This window comes from Euleptes europaea, chromosome 7 (genome assembly GCF_029931775.1).
Source record: "Euleptes europaea isolate rEulEur1 chromosome 7, rEulEur1.hap1, whole genome shotgun sequence".
In the NCBI taxonomy this organism is placed as follows: Eukaryota; Metazoa; Chordata; class Lepidosauria; order Squamata; family Sphaerodactylidae; genus Euleptes; species Euleptes europaea.
In genome coordinates this window covers 101,538,655-101,558,178 of record NC_079318.1, presented here as the reverse complement: position 1 = coordinate 101,558,178, position 19,524 = coordinate 101,538,655, and the positions used below count along the sequence as shown (strand labels likewise).

Sequence of the window (19,524 nt, the reverse complement as noted above, 5' to 3'; positions counted from 1 at the left end):
GGGAGGCTAGCCCCAATTCTGGCCGAGCTCCACCCCAAGCCTTGGAGTGGTGGTGGTGGGGTCTGGCAACAGGAGCCTAGTGGCAGGGAGGTGGTGGGCTCTCCTTCCCTGGAGGTTTATAAGCAGAGGCTAGATGGCCATCTGTCAGCAATGCTGATTCTGTGACCTTGGGCAGATCATGAGGGAGGGCCATCTTGACCACCTTCTGGGCATGGAGTGTGGGGGGGGGACACTGGGGGTGTGGGGGAGGTGGTTGTGAATTTCCTGCATTGTGCAGGGGGTTGGACTAGATGACCCCTGGTGGCCCCTTCCAACTCTACGATTCTGATTCCATGAGTTCCCAGGAAACTCCACCTAAAGCGATTCCACCTAAACATTAGGAAGAACGTTCTGACGGTGAGGGCTGTTTGACGGTGGAACGCGCTGCCTCGGAGGGTGGTGGAGTCCCTGTCTTTGGAGGTCTTTAAGCAGGGGCTGGATGGCCATCTGTCGGGAGTGCTTTGATTGTGGGATCCTGCATGGTGGGGGGAGGGTTGGGGTCACTGGGGGTATTGTGGGGGGAGGTAGTTGTGAATTTCCTGCATTGTGCAGGAGGTTGGACTAGATGACCCCTGGTGGCCCCTTCCAACTCTACGACTCTGATTCCATGATTCCCCAGGCTCCACCGGCCGGCTTCGGAGTGCGGCGCCCTCTTGCCGCGCGCCCCAGAGGAGCCGGCCCCCACTTCCGGTTACAGACCGGAAGCCGGTCTGCTCCCCCTCTTTCTATGGTGCGTGCCGGAAGTGGCGCCGCGGCGGCCCCCCCGAGTGTCGTAAAAGTGCTCGGCTGCCGTCGAGCGCGACTGTCGGGAAGAGGAGCGGCGGCTGCGGGACGGGGCGGCGGTGGGGGGGGGGGATAAAATGGCGTCCGGGCGGCCCGCCGCAGGCCCCGGCCCCGCAGCGACAGGGGGAGGAAGAGGAGCGAGAGGAGGCCCGCCCCCTCGCGCAGGTAGCCCCCCCCCCGCTGGGAAGACCCTCCCCTCCGCCGCAGCCCCCCCCGCCTCTGCCCCGCGGCGGCCTGCCCCGCCACCCCCCCCGGTGCGCCTTCCCGGAGGGGGGGAGGGAGGGGCAGGCAGGGCGGACCCCCCCCCATCTCGTCTCCATCCCTGCCCCCTTTGTTGGGGGGGGGGCTGGCGAAGGCATAACAGAAAAGGAGCCCCCGGCCTCGGCTGCCCCCCTCGCCCCCCCGCCCCCGTGTGTGTCCGTGTGAGGGTTGCCAACCTCCAGGCACTAGCTGGAGAGGCCCGTCTTGAGACTTTTATGACTCCCCCCCCTGAAATGTTGTTGTTATTGTTGTTGTTTTTCAAATGTGTCGCCCGCCCGCGTCCCTAGGAAGCCGGGCTCAGGGCGGGTAACAGCGATTAAAATCACAAGGTATATAAAATAGGTAAAACCATCAGCATCGTTAAAACCATAACCCTAACAAATCACTCAGGGGGCCATGATGAGTGTGGCCCCCGGGGCCCCTCAGTGTAATAATACATATCAGCAGTTCAGCCCCCCACCCCCACCCCCACCCCACGGGAGGCCGGTAAAGATGGATCCTCTCGCTAGGCCTGGCGGAAATAGGGATTGCCAACCTCCAGGTGGGGGCTGGACATCTTCCGCTATTACGACTGACCTCCAGGTGATAGAAATCAGTTCCCCTGGAGAAAATGTCCACTTTGGCCATTGGACCCTATGGCATTGAAGCTCTTCCCCCAAACCCCGCCCTCCTCAGGCTCCTCCCCCAAAATCTCCAGGTATTTCCCAACTTGGACCTGGCAACCCTGGTGTGTGAGTGGGGGGGGGGAGAAAGGTTTATGGAGGGTGGGCGAGGTAAGTTTGAGGGTCTGCTGGACCCTCAGGCTGCCCTGGACCTGGCCTGTTGCAGGGGCAGAGGTCCAAAGCAAGGGGGGGGGGTTGGATTCATCTGCAGAAGGGGGGTGTTCTGTGCCCTGCGAGGGGAGGCAGAGGCCCCTTGTGGACCCACCTCCAGAGGCCTTGGGTCCGGGGGGTCGGACTCATTTTTTACAAGGGCCCGATAGGACATAAATGTCACTTGGTTAGGCCAGGCCATGCGTACCATAACATTAAGTACCAGGGACTGGAGATACAAACTTTATGGAAGACACAGGCAAAGCCAATTAATGATAATATTTTATAGAATCATAGAGTTGAAAGGGACCACCGGGGTCATCTAGTCCAACCCCCTGCACAATGCAGGAAATTAACAACTACCCCCCCAGTGACCCCTACTCCATTCCCAGAAGATGGCCAAGATGCCCTCCCTCTCATGATTTTATACTTGAAATACAAGTATGCTTAATACAATAACACTCTTGTGGTATTTTATTTAACAATCTTTGATAATTTACACCTTGGCGCTGGGGTGGTGGTGGTTGGTGAGCCCTGAGTGGACTCGCTAGTCCAGATCGGGGTGGCTGGCTCAGCTCGCGGGTGGGCGGGATAAGAGCTCTCAAGGGGGGCGGATTCGGCTCTTATGTTCGACACCCCTGGCTTAGGTTGTCAACAGGAGTGTTTGGGTGGAAGGCCAGGAGAAGCGTCCTGTGGTGCCGACTGCTTGGGGGAGGGCAGGCTCCCCTTTGCTGGCGGTCCTCAAACGTTCTTCTCTGCCAGGTCTGCACTGGCCGTTGGCCTCCCTGCATTGAGTGGGTGGTCAGACTGGATGGTCTCTTGGGTGCGTTCTGGCTCTACGGTGGTTGGGGCAGGAGTACTGAGTTGGCACCCTGACTTCACCAACTGAAGCTTTCTTTTTCTCCTTCTCTCTCAGTCTGACAGTATTCCTTCACCGTCTGTTTCCAAATTCTTTTGGTCCTACTTCGGACAGGTGAGTGCATAGGGCATGTCTCGTACCTGTTGCAGGGGTTGGTAAGGTTGCTCTCCATGCATTGAGTTGGTTCCTGTGGGGCTTACCTGAGGTAAGTGACTGCACGATTGGCACCTGGGTGCAGCAGGAAGACTTGCCTGAATGGGGCGCTGCAGCAGCTGGCACCAGCAACAACCGGGCCCCGGAAGTGGGTGGCCTGTGCTGGGGCGGCTGTGCGATGTTGTGCTCAGTCATGTGGTTCAAGCAGCCTGTGGTGACCCTACGAAGTCATGAAGTAAGTTCTCCGGAAGTGAGTGCATCACCCTCCTGGTCCCAGATGCCTCTAGAAGCCCCCTAACAAAGTCTGGATGCCAAAGCCTCTCCTTGTGCCAGGATACAGGGTTACTGCCTTGGGATATACTGTTTGCACATGGGTAATGTGGCTAATAACCACTCAGGGATTTGCAAATTAGTTTGAGTCCTTTCAAGGCCAGCTGAGCAAGTGGTCATTCACTGTATCCTGTGGTGGTGAATTCCACAAGCTAATTGCTTCATGGCTAGAAGTACTGCTTTTTGTCTATTCTGAACCTGCTGACCATCAGTTTCATTGGTTTTGGTTTTCGTTTTCTTCACCCCACGCATAACTTTAGAATCTGTTGTGTTCCTCTTCAGTCTTCTTGTTTCTAAACTTGAGAGCTTCAAATGCTTTAGCTTTTCGTCATGGGGAAAGTGTTCCAAATCCAGGATTCCTTTGGTTGACATTTTCTGCACTTTTTCTAGTGCTATAATATCTCTTTTGCAGTGGGGTAACCAAAATTGTACACAGTGTTACAAGTGCAGCCAACCCATAAATTTAGACCAGCACATTCTAGCTGTAGCGAGAGATTCCCTCCCGCACCCTCTTAGAGAGACCAAACTAGGCAATTTTCAGGGCTTTGCCTGTGAAAACCCTGATTAGCCAGAGATCTCCAGGGTTTCTCACGTCAGAGAAACTTTTCTGCCTCTAACTCTGATAATACAGTGCGTAGTGAGTGAGTTTTTTTCTCTGTTAACCTGGCAGGATACCTGCATAAACTTTTATCTTTTATTGAAAAAAGAAAAGACTCACTTTATTCAGGAAGACAGAAAAAAAATAAAGGCACAAAAAAATTAACTACACAATTGCTGTGGAAATGAATACTAAAATTATCAGTGTTCCTAGCACTGCTAAATCATATTATAGCTGTGTGTGTGTGTTAAGTGCCGTCTAGTCGCTTCCGACTCACGGCGACCCTATGAATGAAAGTCCTCCAAAATGTCCTATCTTTGACAGCCTTGCTCAGATCTTGCAAATTGAAGGCTGTGGCTTCCTTTATTGAGTCAATCCATCTCTTGTTGGGTCTTCCTCTTTTCCTGCTGCCCTCAACTTTTCCTTGCATGACTGTCTTTTCCAGTGACTCTTGTCGTCTCATGACGTGACCAAAATACGATAGCCTCAGTTTAGTCATTTTAGCTTCTAGGGTCAGTTCAGGCTTGATTTGATCTATAACCCCCTGTTTTGTTTTGTTTTTTTTGGCAGTCCACGGAATCCGTAACACTCTCCTCCAACACCACATTTCAAAGGAATCTATTTTCTTCCTATCAGCTTTCTTCACTGTCCAGCTTTCACACCCATACATAGTAATAGGGAATACGATGGCATGAATTAATCTAGTCTTGGTGGCCAGTGACACATCCTTACACTTCAAAATATTTTCTAGCTCCTTCATGGCTGCCCTTTCCAGTCTCAATCGCCTTCTGATTTCTTGGCTGCAGTCTCCCTTTTGGTTGATGGTGGAGCCAAGGAATAGAAAGCTACATAGCTAGCAATAGTTTTAAAAACAAATTGGGTTTCAGCTTTTCTCTCGCTGCTTTTAGAGATTATCGCAAAGCCCAGGATGCCCAAAGTCTCACCCAGAGAGCTCACCTATTCTTCTGAGACTTCCAGCCAGATAAATCTGATTTGCTTCTCACAAGAGTACTTATAGAAACATATCTTTCTCTTAAGTTTGATTTATTATAATCATGCGGTTATTTCTAGATACAGGGTTGGTTTCAGCTAAATAAGAGATAAGCAATATAAGTGTAAATAGCCAGTCAGCAGGTACACATGAGCTACATCTGATATAGCAAGGTAAGAAGGCCAACCGCTACTCTTAAAAAGCAATCAATCTAGCCTTTTTCTGTAACTGTTCCTGCTAACTGTCCTAGATGAAGGTAGATCTAGGCAACAGAATTCAAGGATAGTTGAACAGGTGTGTAATCTCTCAGTCAATTTACAGGCTCAGCAAGGAAAAAAGGAATATCACTGCAACAGCTACGTAGCTACCAGCCATTTAATTTTCAGCCCCTTTCTTTATAATCCCTGACATGGGAATTTACCTCTGTCATGGCTGTTACAAACTGGGTTGAGCTTAGCAAGTTTGGACTCCTTCAGCAAGTCTGTATTGACTTTCTGAGTATCACCGAACACATACATGGAACCTTCTGTGGAACCACAGGCAGGATAAGGCTGCTGCAGCTGTCTTGTTTGTGGGCTTCCTAGAGTGGTTCTGCCAGCGGCTTAGAGCAGGATGTGGATGTAGTTGAGCCATTTGGCAACAGTGACCACAGTGGTATCAAATTTAATTTATATGCAAGTGGGAAAGTGCCTGGGAAATCTCACACAGTTACCTTTGACTTCAAAACAGGAAACTTCTCTAAAATGAGAAACCTGGTAAAAAGGAAGTTGAAAAGAACAGTCAGGAGGGTTAAATCTCTGGAAAAGGCTTGGGGGCTACTCACGTCCACAATACTAGTGGCTCAGCTAGATTGTATACTGCAGGTCAGGAAAGGTGGTGTTAAGTCAAGGAGGTCACCACCATGGCTAACGGGAAAGGTAAAGGAAGCTATTAGAGAAAAAAAGGCTTCCTTCAGAAGCTGGAAGGATTACTCAAACGCGGCAAACAAAAGCAAACACAAACTTGCACAAAGGAAATGCAAGCAGACAATTAGAGGTGCAAAAAAAGATTTTGAGGGACATATCACTAAACACATCACAACAAACAATAATAAGTACATTAGGAGTAGGAAACCAGCTAGGGAAGAGGTTGGACCATTGGATGACAATGGGAGTAAAGGAACACTAAGGGAGGATAAAGCGATTGCTGAAAAACTAAATGAATTCTTCTCATCTGTCTTCACTGTTGAAGATACAGGGCAGATTCTTTCTCCTGAACATGGGTTTTGGGGAGGGGAGAATGAGGAACTGGGGCAAAGAGTGGTAACAAGGCAGGAAGTCCTAGAACGTCTAGACAAACTGCAAACTAACAAGTCACAGGGACCAGACGGTATTCATCCTAGAGTTCTTCAAGAACTCAAATGGGAAATTGCTGAACTCCTAACTGATATGTACAGCCTCTGTACCAGGGGACTGGCGAATGGCCAATGTAACACCCATTTATAAAAAAGGTTCCAGGGGGGACCCAGGAAATTACAGGCCAGTTAGCTTAACAACTGTTCCAGGTAAATTGATGGAAAGCATTATCAAAGACAGAATTGTCAAGCATATAGAAGGGCAAGGTCTGCTGGGCAAAACCCAACATGGCTTCTGTAAAGGTGGTAGGTCTTGTCTCACTAACCTTTTAGAGTTTTTTGAAAGAGTCAATAAGCATGTGGACAGGAATGAGCCTGATAAAAGGAAGTCTTCCTTCACACAGCGCATGGTTAAATCATGGAACTTCCTGCCCCAGGATGTGGTGATGGCTGCCAACTTGGAGGGCTTTAAGAGGGGAGTGGACATGTTCATGGAGGAGAGGGCTATTCATGGCTACTAGTCAAAATGGATGCTAGACATGATGCATACCTATTCTCTCCAGGATCAGAGGAGCATGCCGAATATATTAGGTGCTGTGGAACACAGGAAGGTTGCTGCTTGTGGGCTTCCTAGAGGCTCCTGGTGTGCCACAGTGTGAACAGACTGTTGGAATCAATGGGCCTTGGTCTGATCCAGCATGGCTTTTCTTATGTTCTTATGTTCACCTGTTTGGCCACTGTGTTCACAGACTGCTGGACTTGATGGGCCTTGGTCTGATCTAGTATGGCTTTTCTTATGTTCTTTGCCATATCATCACTCACTTTAACTAGATCCTTTTCCATCTCTTTGAGCTTTACTTTATTTCCATCATCCTGAACACTTTGTTGTCATCTGCAAACTTGGCCACCTCACTGCTTCCCCCCCCTAAATCCCCATTATTTATGAGTAAACGACAGAGCTTCAATCCCTGTCTGTACATTTTCTCTTACTGTTTTCTTTCGTTTAAACGTTTCTAATCCAAGAGAAGACTCAGGCATTTATCCCACGACTGCTGAATTTACTGAAGAGCCTTTGCTGAAGGATGATACGAAATGTTTTTGAAGGTCTAAGCATGTGATGTCTTTTTAGTGGCCAAGTTTGCAGATGACACAGAATTATTCAGGAAGTGAAAACTAAGGATGACTGTGAAGAGCTCCCGGAGGACCTCCACAAATTGGGTGAGTAGGCAAAAATGTGTCAGATGGAGGTTCAGTGTGGGTAAGTGTACAGTGATGCACATTGGAACAAAGAAATCCAGCTTCAAGTATATGCTTGTGGGATCACTAAGATAGCTTAGTGAAAGTGAACACATGAAGCTGCCTTCTACTGAATCAGACCCTTGGTCCATCGAAGTCAGTATTGTCTACTCTGACTGGCAGTGGCTCTCCAGGGTCTCAGGCAGAAAAGGGTCTTTCACATCATTTCCGGCCTAGTCCTTTTAACTGGAGATGCCGGAGGTTGAACCTGGGACACTCTGCATGCCGAGCATATGCTCTACCACTGAGCCACAGCCCCTCCAGTGTGTCAGCCCAGCGTGCTGCAGCTGTGAAAAAGGCAAACTCTATGTTAGAGATTATTGTGTGTGTGTGTGAAGTGCCATCAAGTCTCAGCTGACTTATGGTGACCCCTTATGGGGTTTTCAAGGCAAGAGACTAACAGAGGTGGTTTGCCAGTGCCTTCCTCTGTATAGCAACCCTGGACTTCCTTGGTGGTCTCCCATCCAAATACTAACCAGGGCTGACCCTGCTTAGCTTCTGAGATCTGACGAGATCAGGCTAGCCTGGGCCATCCAGGTCAGGGCTAGAGATTATTAGGGAAGGGATTGAAGATAAAACTGTCAATATTATAATGCCCCTGTACAGATCTGTGTACTGTGTACAATTCTTGTTACCTTATCTCAAAACGGACTTCACGGAGATGGAAAAAGTACAGAAGAGGGCAACCAAGATTATTGGACTGCCTTCCCTATGAGGAAAGGCTGAAGAGTGTGGGACTTTTCGGTTTAGAAAAGAGACGACTAAGGGAGAACATGACAAATTTATAAAATTATACATGGGGAGGAGAGAATTGACAAAGAGAACTTTTTCTCCCTCTCCCAAAATACTAGAACTTGGAGGGCATCCAATGAAGCCAATGGGCAGTAGATTTCAGGATGGACAAAAGGAAATACTTCTCTATACAGCGAGTGAATAAAATGTGGAATTCGCTGTCAGAGGATGTAGTGATGGCCACAGGCATAGACAGCTTTAAAAGGGGATTAGACAGGTTAACGGAGGAGAGGTCTGTCAGTGGCTGCTAGCCATGGAGACTGAAGGGAACCTCCTTGTTCAGAGGCAGTCAACCTTTGAATCCCAGTGCCAGGAGGCAACATCAGAGGAAGGCCTCAGCCTCTATGCCCTTTTGTTGGTCCTCTAGAGCAGGGCTTCTTAAACCTTTTCCACTTGTGACCCCTTTTCGCCCGAGAAAATTTTACTCGACTCCGGATATATAGGTATATAAAATAGGTATACAAATCAAACATTTACTGATAATAAATCATAAATAAATTTATTTTAAAACAATTCTGGGGTATACATATAATTTTACCATTTATTAGAGACGAAAGCAAATTTTTTGCAACCCCCACATTCAGTTATGGTCACAATCCACAGTTTAAGAAGTTTTGCTCTAGAGGGACTGGTTGGCCCCTGTGTGAGGCAGACATCAGAAGAGCCCTGGTGGATCAGACCAGTGAGGGTCCATCCAGTCCAGCATCCTGTCTCACACTGTGGCCAGCCAGCTGCCCTGCAGGGCCAACAACAGGGCACAGGGGCCGCGGCCTTCCCTTCACGTTGCCTCCTGGCGCTGGTGGTGTTTAGAGGCTGACTGCCTCTGAATGTGGAGGTTCCCTTTGGTCACTATGGCTAGTATCCACTGATAGTCCTGTCCTCCATGAACCCTTTTAAAGCCGCCTTTGCCTTCTGCCATCACTGTATCCTTTGGCAGCAAATTCCACACTTTCACAAATCACAAAATCACACTAGGTTGGAAGAGACCACAAGGGCCATCCAGTCCAACCCCCTGCCACGCAGGATCTTGCAATCAAAGCTCTCCCTACAGATGGCCATCGAACCTCTGCTTAAAGACCTCCAAAGACGGGGACTCCACCCCCCCCACCGAGGCATTCCACTGTCTGACTTTAATTGATTGTGGTGTAAAGAAGTATTTTCCTTTTGACCATCCTGGATCAATTGCCCATTGGCTTCATCAGTTGGCTTTGCATTGTAGGAGTAAAGCTCCACCTCTCCATTCCATGCATAATTTTATAGATGTTTATCCTTTCTCCTGTAAGCCCCTTTTTAAAAAATGCACTGAAAAGTCCCTTCAGCCTTTCCTCATAGGAAAGGCGCCCCAACCCCTTAATCATCTTGGTTGCTTTCTTCTGTACTTTTTTAGCTCTGCAGTGTCCTTTTTGAGATACGTTGGCCTGAACGGCACACAGTATTCCAAATGTTCTTTACTGGGGCATTGCAATGTTGGCTGTTTCATTTTCAATCCCCCTCCTAATAACCCCCAGCATAGAGATTTTGCCTCTTCCCCTCCTGCGGCCCGCTGGGTTGGCACTTTCATTGGGCGATCCACTGCGACCCCAAGGTCTCTTTCTGTCTCAGTCTCAGCAAGTTCATACCCCACAAGTGTGTACTTGAGGCTGGGGTTTTTATTCCAGTGTGCATTGCCTCACACCTACATTGAACTTCATTTGCCAGATTTTTGCCCACTCACCCAATTTGTAGAGCTGTCAGGTCTGTATCTCAGTTAGTTTCGTTTTCTCACCAGCTTGCCTTCAACGATTGTTTTGCATTTTTGGTCTCTTTGAAGCCGACAGTAGTCCGTGGGAACTGCGGCGCCTCTGTACTGTTTGTAATCTGTAATCTCATGAAACTGTACTGTACTGTTGAGTGCTTTTTTTCAGTGCTTTTATATTATCAAGTGCAAGCCAGTTTGCTCCATTGCTGTCTTGGGTTCTTTTGCTCTGTTTACCTATGCGACCATTAAACCAGCTTCTTTGGACAACCGTCTCCTGCTGTGGTTAGTGGTTCTCAATAGGACGAGTGCTTACAAGAGCTCCTGTTGGAGCTCTTCCCAGTCATCCTTGGTTTTCACTATCCTGAATAATTTTGTGCCATTTGAAACTTGCCTTCTACACTGCTAACACCCAGTTCCAGATCATTTATGAACATATTAATTCTCACTGGTCCTCATAACCAAACCTTGTAGGACCTCGCTGCCCGCCTCCTTCCAGTGCCAGCACTGCCCATTTATTCCTGCTCTCTGCTTCCTGCCATTCAGTTAATTTATACTTGGTAAGAGGTCTGATCCTCTTATCCCATGATTACTCCAGAGTCTTTGTGGAGGTACCTTGTCTAAGGCCTTTTGGAAGTCCAAGTATATGATGTCTGTTGTATCACCCTTATCCACACGTTTGTTAACCCGTTCAAAAAACTCCCAAGAGGTTGGTGAGGCAGGGCTTCCCTTTGCAGAAGCCAGGCTGATTTTCCCTCAACAGGTTTTGTTCCTCAAGGTGCTTGATAATCCATTTACCTGGGACAGAATCCGGCCAGCAGCCCAACAGCAGATATAGCTGGGTGTCATCTGCATACTGGTGACAGCTCAGCCCGAACTCTGGACTAGCTGGATGATGGGACGCAGACAGATGTTAAATAACGCCTTGGCTGTATGCCGTCTGGAGCTGCTAACTTACTGGTTTTCAGCTTGCTTAGTAGTCGTAGAACTTCATATCTAGTCACCTCAGTCTGACTCAGTTTTTCAGACACCCTTCCTAATAACAGTAACTGGTATTCTTAGTTTTTAGCTGTATAGTCCACTTTTCTTGAAATTCTGAAATTGATCTATTTTGTACAAGAGATGTTAGTTTTTCCATAGCTGCATATTCTGTTAATATGTTCAACCCTTCTGTGAATTCTGGATATTTCCCTGCTTTCCAGTTTGCTTCATGGGTCACTGTTGCTGCTGTCACCATATAATTAAATAGTTCATTATACAAATGAAGAGTTTCACAGGGTTTTCTCTATCTAAACTCACATTTTGTATAAATATTGTCGACGGCTTTCTCGGTCAGAGTTCATTGGTTCTTGTAGGTTATTCGGGCTGTGTGACTGTGGTCTTGGTATTTTCTTTCCTGACGTTTCGCCAGCAGCTGTGGCAGGCATCTTCAGAGGAGTAACACTGAAGGACAGTGTTTCTCAGTGTCAAGTGTGTAGGAAGAGTAATATATAGTCAGAAAGGGGTTGGGTTTGAGCTGAATCATTGTCCTGCAAAAAGTATCAAGGTAATGTGCACATCATTGTCCTGTAAGTATCAAGGTAATGTGCTAATGAGGGTGTGGTATGTTAATATGGAACCAATTGTATCCTGAAGTGATCTGTTAATGTGTGAAATCCAAAGCTAATCTGCATGGCTATTGTGGACTGTAGTCTTTGTTAGTCTGGAGGTTTTTCAGGACAGGAAGCCAAGCCTTATTCATTCTTAAACTCTCTTCTTTTCTGTTAAAGTTGTGCTGATGTTTATGAATTTCAATGGCTTCTCTGTGCAATCTGACAAAATAGTTGGTAGAATTGTCCAGTCTTTCAGTGTCTTGGAATAAGACCCTGTGTCCTGTTTGTGTCAGTCCATGTTCAGCCACTGCTGATTTCTCAGGTTGGCCAAGTCTGCAGTATCTTTCATGTTCTTTTATCCTTGTTTGTATGCTGCGTTTTGTGGTCCCAGTGTAAACTAGTCCACAACTGCAGGGTATACAATATACTCCTGCAGAGGTGAGGGGGTCTCTTTTGTCTTTTGCTGATCTTAGCATCTGTTGTATTTTCTTGGTGGGTTTAAACACTGTTTGTAGGTTATGTTTTTTCAAAAGTTTCTCCATCCTATCAGTGACTCCTTTAATAAATGGCAAGAATACCTTTCCTATGGGAGACTGTTTTTCCTGAGTTTTCTGATTTTTTGTTTGGTTTAATGGCCCTTCTGATTTCATTTCTGGAATAGCTGTTTGCTAGCAGTTCGTGATTTAGATGATTAATTTCTTCCTTGAGAAACTGTGGTTCACAGATCCGTCTTGCACGGTCCATTAATGTTTTGATTATTCCTCTTTTCTGTCGGGGGTGGTGGTTGGAGTTTTTGTGTAAGTAGCGATCTTACCAACTCACACAGATCGCTACTTACACAAAAACTCCAACCACCGAAACATCAGGAAAGAAAATACCAAGACCACGGTTACACAGCCCGGATAACCTACAAGAATCACATTTTGTATGCTTGACAAAATGTTTAATAGCATAGTTATTAGATCCAACGCAAACTTAACTTTTAGTATCTTTTGCATTTCATCATGTATCATTATCCAGTATTTTCTTGCTTTCTTACATGTCCACTACATAAGCATTTTCTTGCTTTCTTACATGTCCACTGCACGTAATAAAATGTTGCATCCATATTCTTACATTTCCAGCACTCCCCATTAAAGTCTTTGTTATATCTTTAGGTGTGATATACCTTCTAAAAACATTTTGTACCAATTCTCTCTTAATATTTGACAATCTGTAAACTTAATTTCTTTAGTCTGAAGCTTTTCCCACTGGCTCGTATGTTTGCTTACCGTATATACCCGTGTATAAGCCGACCCGCGTATAAGCCGAGGTGCCTAATTTCTCCCCCAAAATGGGGAAAAATTAGGCACCCGCGTATAAGCCGAGGGTCGATTTATAACCCCTCCCCCCCCTGCAGGCTTACCTCAATCCAGGTGCGCAGGCCGGCACTGGCCGGCAGGGTCCTCGCTGCGGCTGGCAGGGGCGGCGACTGGGGCTCTAGAGGCCCTCCCAGGCCGGCGCCGGCCGGCAGGAGCCTCGCTGCACCCGGCAGGGGCGTCGACGGGGCCTCTAGAGGCCCTCCCAGGCCGGCGCCGGCCGGCAGGGTCCTCGCTGCGCCCGGCAGGGGCGGCGACGGGGCCTCTAGAGCCCTCCCAGGCCGGCGACAGCCGGCAGGGTCCTCGCTGCGCCCGGCAGGGGCGGCGACGGGTCCTCTAGAGGCCCTCCCAGGCCGGCACTGGCCGGCAGGGTCCTCGCTGCGCCCGGCAGGGGCGGCGACGGGGCCTCTAGAGGCCCTCCCAGGCCGGCGCCGGCCGGCAGGGTCCTCGCTGCGCCCGGCAGGGGCGGCGACGGGGCCTCTAGAGGCCCTCCCAGGCTGGTGCCGGCCGGCAGGATCCTCTAGAGGCCTCTGGAGGCTCTCCCAGGGCGCTCCTGGCCCGGGGAAGCCACGCGGGCATGGCAGCAATGGCGGCGATGGCGGGAAGTTCCTCCCTCCCTCCTCTCTCCCTCCCTCCCCCCTCCCCTACCGTATTGACCCGCGTATAAGCCGAGGCCGGCTTTTTCAGCCCTTTTTTTGGGCTGAAAAACTCGGCTTATACGCGAGTATATACGGTACTCCAACATTTCGCATCCGTTTTATCGTGCAGTCTTTTACTAGCACTGTTTCCATATCATATTGTAATAACAGTTTGTAATTTTTTCCTAATAAGTGTCTTGAGTCCCCTGTGGTTCAAAAGTCATCTTCTGGGAATGGCCCATTTGATGCTGGCGTGAGCCCTGGCACTGGACAAACGTTGCTGGGGAGGCACCACTGTCACCTGAGCCTCACGCTGCTCCCCAGAGCTGGCGTAAGTTGCCCTGCACCAGCTTTAGTGCCCACTTAACTGCTGCAAATGGCACTTATGCCAGTGCAGGGGTCATGCTGGCTCTAAAGGTCCCCTGGAGGATTGCTCTGTCCATATAGTCTTAAATAGTTTCTGGGCATGTGGGAGTGGTTTGAGTTTCTGTTCTCCCTTTCTTTCTCACGAGTTCCCTCATTTTTGTAAGGTTCCCTCTTTTGAAATCAAAAGTGATTGTTTTGGGCCTTGGGGGCAACTTTCGATTGACAAGAATGCTGAGCTTAATAGCATTGAGGCCACTGTTCCCAGTAGTCACAACGGCCTTTACATCTCACATCCAGTCTCAAACGCTGCTCGGAACCGTGTCCAAACCCGCTAAACCTTTAGTTGGTTCTGTGACCAGCTGCTCCAATGCAGTCACTTATGATGTCTGAAAAGTTTTTTTCCCCCTGTGGCATGACTCAAGCGCATGTGTGCCCAGTCAGTGGGAGGGTAGTTGAAGTCACCCAGTATTAGAAAACATTCTGCATTAGTCATCTCCCTTGTTTACCTTTCTATCTCGAGATCAGCCTCTTATTTTGATCCGAGGGGGGGCAACATAGTACACCCCCACTGTTAAGTAACCGTTGGGGCCCACTATGTCCCCCCTAATAGCAATTCCATGAGTGTCGGATGCTAATCTGATGAACTGGGTTGTTTTCCCCACTCCTACACATGAAGCCAGCTGGGTGACCTTGGGCTAGTCACAGCTCTCGCAGCCCCACCTACCTCACAGGGTGTCTGTTGTGGGGAGGGGAAGGGAAGGTGATTGTAAGGTGGTTTGAGCCGGCATTCAGGCATTACTCGCAGGCCCTCAGCCCCACTGTTGATGGTTCAATGTACACAAATTTATTAAAAAATATTGTTTAAAATTACCTATCTCTGTGTGTAAAGTATATATAAAACATAAACAAATTTCATGTTTAGACTAGGGTCCCATCCCCAAGATATCTCATTTTGTATATGCAAAATTCCAAAAAATTCCAAAATACGTAAAGATTTGAAAGACAGACCACTTCTGGTCCCAAGCAGTCTGGGATTCTCAACCTGTATAACTTAGCGAATAGAAAAGAGCGAGAGTCCAGTAGCACCTTAAGGACAAACAAAATTTCTGGCAGGGAGTGAGCTTTCGTGAGTCACAGTTTAGCATATTAAATCACGGAGGTCTCCTCCTAGGTGCAGGGATGCACCTTGTATTTAAGAGACGTTATGTGTCTACAGCACGCTCCCCTTGTCTTCAAAAGCATTTCACTCATTCTGAAAGTGAAAACGTTTTGCAGAATTCCCCCAGCCCCAGTCCTTCCCAAAATTTCCAATTTTTCCATTTGAAAAAATGAAAAAGGCCTTGGAAAAAAACAGGAAAAAAACTGCCCCCCCCCCCCGGAATTTTTCTGTTTTTTTTCCTGGGCCTTCACATCTCTACCACTCATTGGAGAAGAACAACATCAAGGGTTGCCGGGGGGCGGGGGCTGGCCACTAGTAGGGGATGGGGTGAGTAAAGTTGCCAGACCTACGTTGGGAAATCCGTAGAGGTTTGAGGGTGGAATCTCGAGGTCACAAGGACTTCAGTGGGTCACGGCGCCACGGGGTCCACCCTCCAAAGCAGCCCTTTTCTCCAGGGGAGCTGATCTCCGTAGTCTGGATAAAAACTGTAATTCCAGGGGATCCCCAGGCCCCACCTGGAGGCTGGCATCCCTAACGACACAGGAAGGAGGGACTACTGTGGGTGTTGGAGAGCTACAGAGCGACTGATCCTCCTGTGCAGCAATGTGAAAGCCCTGCAGGAAAATGGGAAAAAATGGGATTTCTTCTGATAAAAAAACTTGGGAAATTTTGGGGTGGTGCTGGATATTAGGAGAAAAATGTTACAGTAAAAGTTGTTCGACAGTGGAATCGGCCGCCTGGGGAGGTGGTGAGCGCCCCCTCGCTGGCAGTCTTTAAGCAGTGGCTGGAGAAGCACTTGTCAGGGATGCTCTAGGCTGATCCTGCATTGAGCAGGGGGTTGGACTAGATGGCCTCCATGGCCCCTCCAAACTCTATGATTCTATGTGGGGGGGGGGAGGAAACTCCTGTAAAATATTTTGTTTTGGAATGAGTGAAGTGCCTTTTTTGGATGAGGTTTTATTTATTCAAAATGTATAGCATTAAGAAATTTGTTAGATAATAAACTATGTGTAGCGGAGGCATATATAGCATAATTTCAAGAATGTTGTTTAAACATTAATAGTCAGCAATCAGCGCGCGGCACACCGCGGCACACTGAGCAACACAGAATAGAGAGGCAGAAGGTAAGCCTCCGCTGGACCCCACCTGGAGGAGGGGGAAGCTGACTTCTGAGTAGACATGCCTCACCAAGCCCCACCACCCACCTGATTGGCCGGCTGCCCCTCCACAAGGTCTCTCTCCCCCCCCCCCATCTGCTCCTCAGTCAGACCTGCAGAGGGAATCTGGCCTTTTTTGTGAAATATTGCAGTATACATGATACTTGCTTTCTCAAGCCTAAACTTACTTTAGTGCTTCAAGAGCATGAAATGCTGTATTCATAAACTTGTTAGTAGATAGGCATGTATTTGGTGCACAGATTGGTTACTTTATATATCAGATTCTTTGGCTTGGTTCAAAGAAAACTGCTAATTATAAACCCGGTGTTAGAAACGGAGCAGATCTCAAACTGCTGCGCCCCATGGTGCCAACCAACGGCGTATTCCTTAGTTTTTGGTAGTGGAGAAACAGAAAAGTGTGTGTGTAGGGGGGAAGCCCATAAGTTTTGCAAAAAGCAAAAGGCAGGCTGTATTGTGGACTTGAGGTAGTATTCATAGTATTAATGTTAGCAGATTTTGCAACTGAGTGGAACTGGCCATTAACTCCTCGCTGTTGTCTTATCAAAGGTGGCACACAGGGCAGCCTGGATTTTAGTGTTGTGTATGGCTAATTCCGTAGATAGATTCAGTTTAAAATCTTCACATTACTCTGTTCTTAGGAAGCATTTTTTTTGATGGGGGAGGCTTAGCCTTGTTCCGCTCACTCCAAAAGAAGAGAAAATGTGGGCTATAACACTCCCCCAAATACTAATAAATCAAACAAAGCAAAAGAATGCTTAAAGGTTCTCCTTTTATTAATGCAATGATTACAGAATACGGTAATCTGAAGAGTTACTGTATTGTTGTGGGTATTTGGAGTTTGCAGCTGGCAAAGGTGGCAGAAACTAAATCTTGGCTTATGAGGCTGGCTGCAGTTTAGGCGGGGTGGGGGACAAGCCCGGCTTCTGGGGTTTCCCCCGGTCTTGCCCAGGGCCCCTCAGACACGCATTTGCAGCTGCAAAGGGCAGGGCGCTTGGGAGGGGGTTACATGATAGAGGAGATCTAGTTCCCCACCCCCACCCCCACCTGCCCCGTTCTGTATGGTTTAGCCTTTCTGGTTTCATGCAAAACCAAGCTTCCTGGGTTGCGGGGGGCAGTTCATAAGCCCAAGGTTCCATTGGTTCTTGTAGGTTATCCGGGCTGTGTAACCATGGTCTTGGTATTTTCTTTCCTGACGTTTCGCCAGCAGCTGTGGCAGGCATTTTCAGAGGAGTGAAGATGCCTGCCACAAGGTTCCATGTTCATGCTGTTTGCATATTGTCTCTTCTGGGAGGACTGAAATGGGACCGGGGCGGGGGGGTTGCTCCTTAAACCTTATCTGAAGAGGTCCTAGAGAAGATGATGCCAGCCACAAGGGTGTGCCCCTGTGGGGTTTGGGGGGAGGTTGTACAGTGGGGGGAAGCTGCAGAAACCCAGGACGTGTTATAGAATCATAGAGTTGACTGGGGCCAAACAGGCCATCTAGTCCAACACCCTGCTCAATGCAGGATCAGCCTAGAGCATCCCTGACCAGGGTTCATCCAGCCACTGCTTAAAGACTGCCAGTGAGGGGGAGCTCACCACCTTCCTAGGTACCCAATTATGTGACAGGAGGCAGTGGCTGCCTTTCACCGTTGGCGTGCCTCTGCCCCCCACATTTTGCAAGGGGTGTGTCAGTCATCTGATCCCCCGAGATGCACTGGTGGCTTGGGTGGGGGGTGGCTGTCAGGCATGGGCCTGTGAATGGTATGTGGTGGTTTTGCCAGGTGCTGACCAAGGTCGCTGTGCTTTGCCGCTCTTAGGATGTTTAGACTGTCTTCTGTGGGAAACTACCTCCAGCTCCAAACTTGCTCCGGGGAGGGGGGTTGCCATGGTACCCTGAGCTGGCCTGCTTTCGTCCTTCTATATATGCTATGGGTTGTACAATTGACCCTTACTTGTATCCTCTTGATTCTCAGCTTCTGCTACCTGTAGAGTTTTCCGAATAAATCAGCTTACGTTGGACTGTCTGTCTATCGAGTCTGTTTATGGGATTACCATGGGACTAGAGCTCACAGTGGCGCAGCAAGGCAGCTCCCCCCCCCCACCCCAGCGCTGTTTTCATGGTTTTGGGAAACAGCCTTATACTTCTGCCAGCTGCCTCTGAAGAGAGGCGTCGTTGAACTTGAGGACCTGGGGACTGGGGGAAGCAGGGATGTCACCTGGTTAGATCAAGGGAAGTAATACTACCACTGTATTCTGCATTGGCCAGACCTCACTTGGAATCCTGCGTCCAGTTTTGGGCTCCACAATTTAAGAAAGATGTTGACATGTTGGAGCGTGTCCAGAGGAGGGCGAACAGAATGGTCAAAGGTCTGGAATCCATGCCCTATGAGGAGAGACTTAGGGAGTTGGCTTTGTTTAGTTTGGAGAAGAGAAGGTTGAGGGGAGACATGGTAGCTATGTTTAAATATTTGATGGGATGTCATGTTGATGAGGGAACTAGCTTGTTCTCTGTTGCTCCAGAGATGAGGACACTGAGTAATGGATTTAAACTAAGGGCGAAAACGCATGGTCACTTTATCCTCCTTTAATCCCTGTTTCAGCCAGGATTCAGCCAGGATCGAACTCATGCGTTTCGCCTAATGTGCATTCGATCCTGGCTAAAACAGGGATTAAAGGAGGATAAAGCGACCATGCTTTTTCGCCCTAATAGAAAATCGATTCTACCTAAACATTAGGAAGAACTTTCTGACGGCGAGGGCTGTTCGATGGTGGAATGCGCTGCCTCAGAGGGTGTTGGAGTTTCCGTCTTTGGAGGTCTTTAAGCAGAGGCTGGATGGCCATCTGTCGGGAGTACTTTGATTGTGGGATCCTGCATGGTGGGGGGAGGGTTGGGGTCACTGGGCAAGTGGGGGGGAGGTAGTTAATTTCCTGCATTGTGCAGGAGGTTGGACTAGATGACCCTGGTGGTCCCTTCCAACTCTATGATTTCTAGAGACCTCTGAAGTGGCTGTCCTGTGCAGGCGTGGGTGTGGGGAGAGGTAAACCCCACTGAAGACAGTGAGGTGGATGGATATTGGAGTGAATTGGGCTTAGCAGTCTTTGGTGGGGGACTTTGTGTATTTGGATTTCCAAAAGGCTTTTGACAATGTCTACAGGCTCATTCCTGTCCACATGCTTATTGACACTTTCAAAAAACTAACAGGCTGGTGAGACAGGACCTACCTTTGCAGAAACCATGTTGGTTTTTTGCTCAGCATGGGGGGCTTGCC

The 19,524-nt window shown here is 48.5% G+C and overlaps 1 protein-coding gene across 1 annotated transcript in view; it reads left to right on the top strand.

Annotated features, from left to right (window-relative positions):
- DCAF8 (DDB1 and CUL4 associated factor 8) overlaps nucleotides 1–19,524 on the top strand; it is a 45,942-nt gene that overhangs the window by 9,762 nt on the left and 16,656 nt on the right. Inside the window, exons 9-10 of the mRNA XM_056853562.1 lie at nucleotides 659–987; nucleotides 2,812–2,868. Of these exons, the coding sequence (XP_056709540.1) occupies nucleotides 659–987; nucleotides 2,812–2,868 (386 nt within the window). The remainder of the gene's footprint in view (nucleotides 1–658; nucleotides 988–2,811; nucleotides 2,869–19,524) is intronic.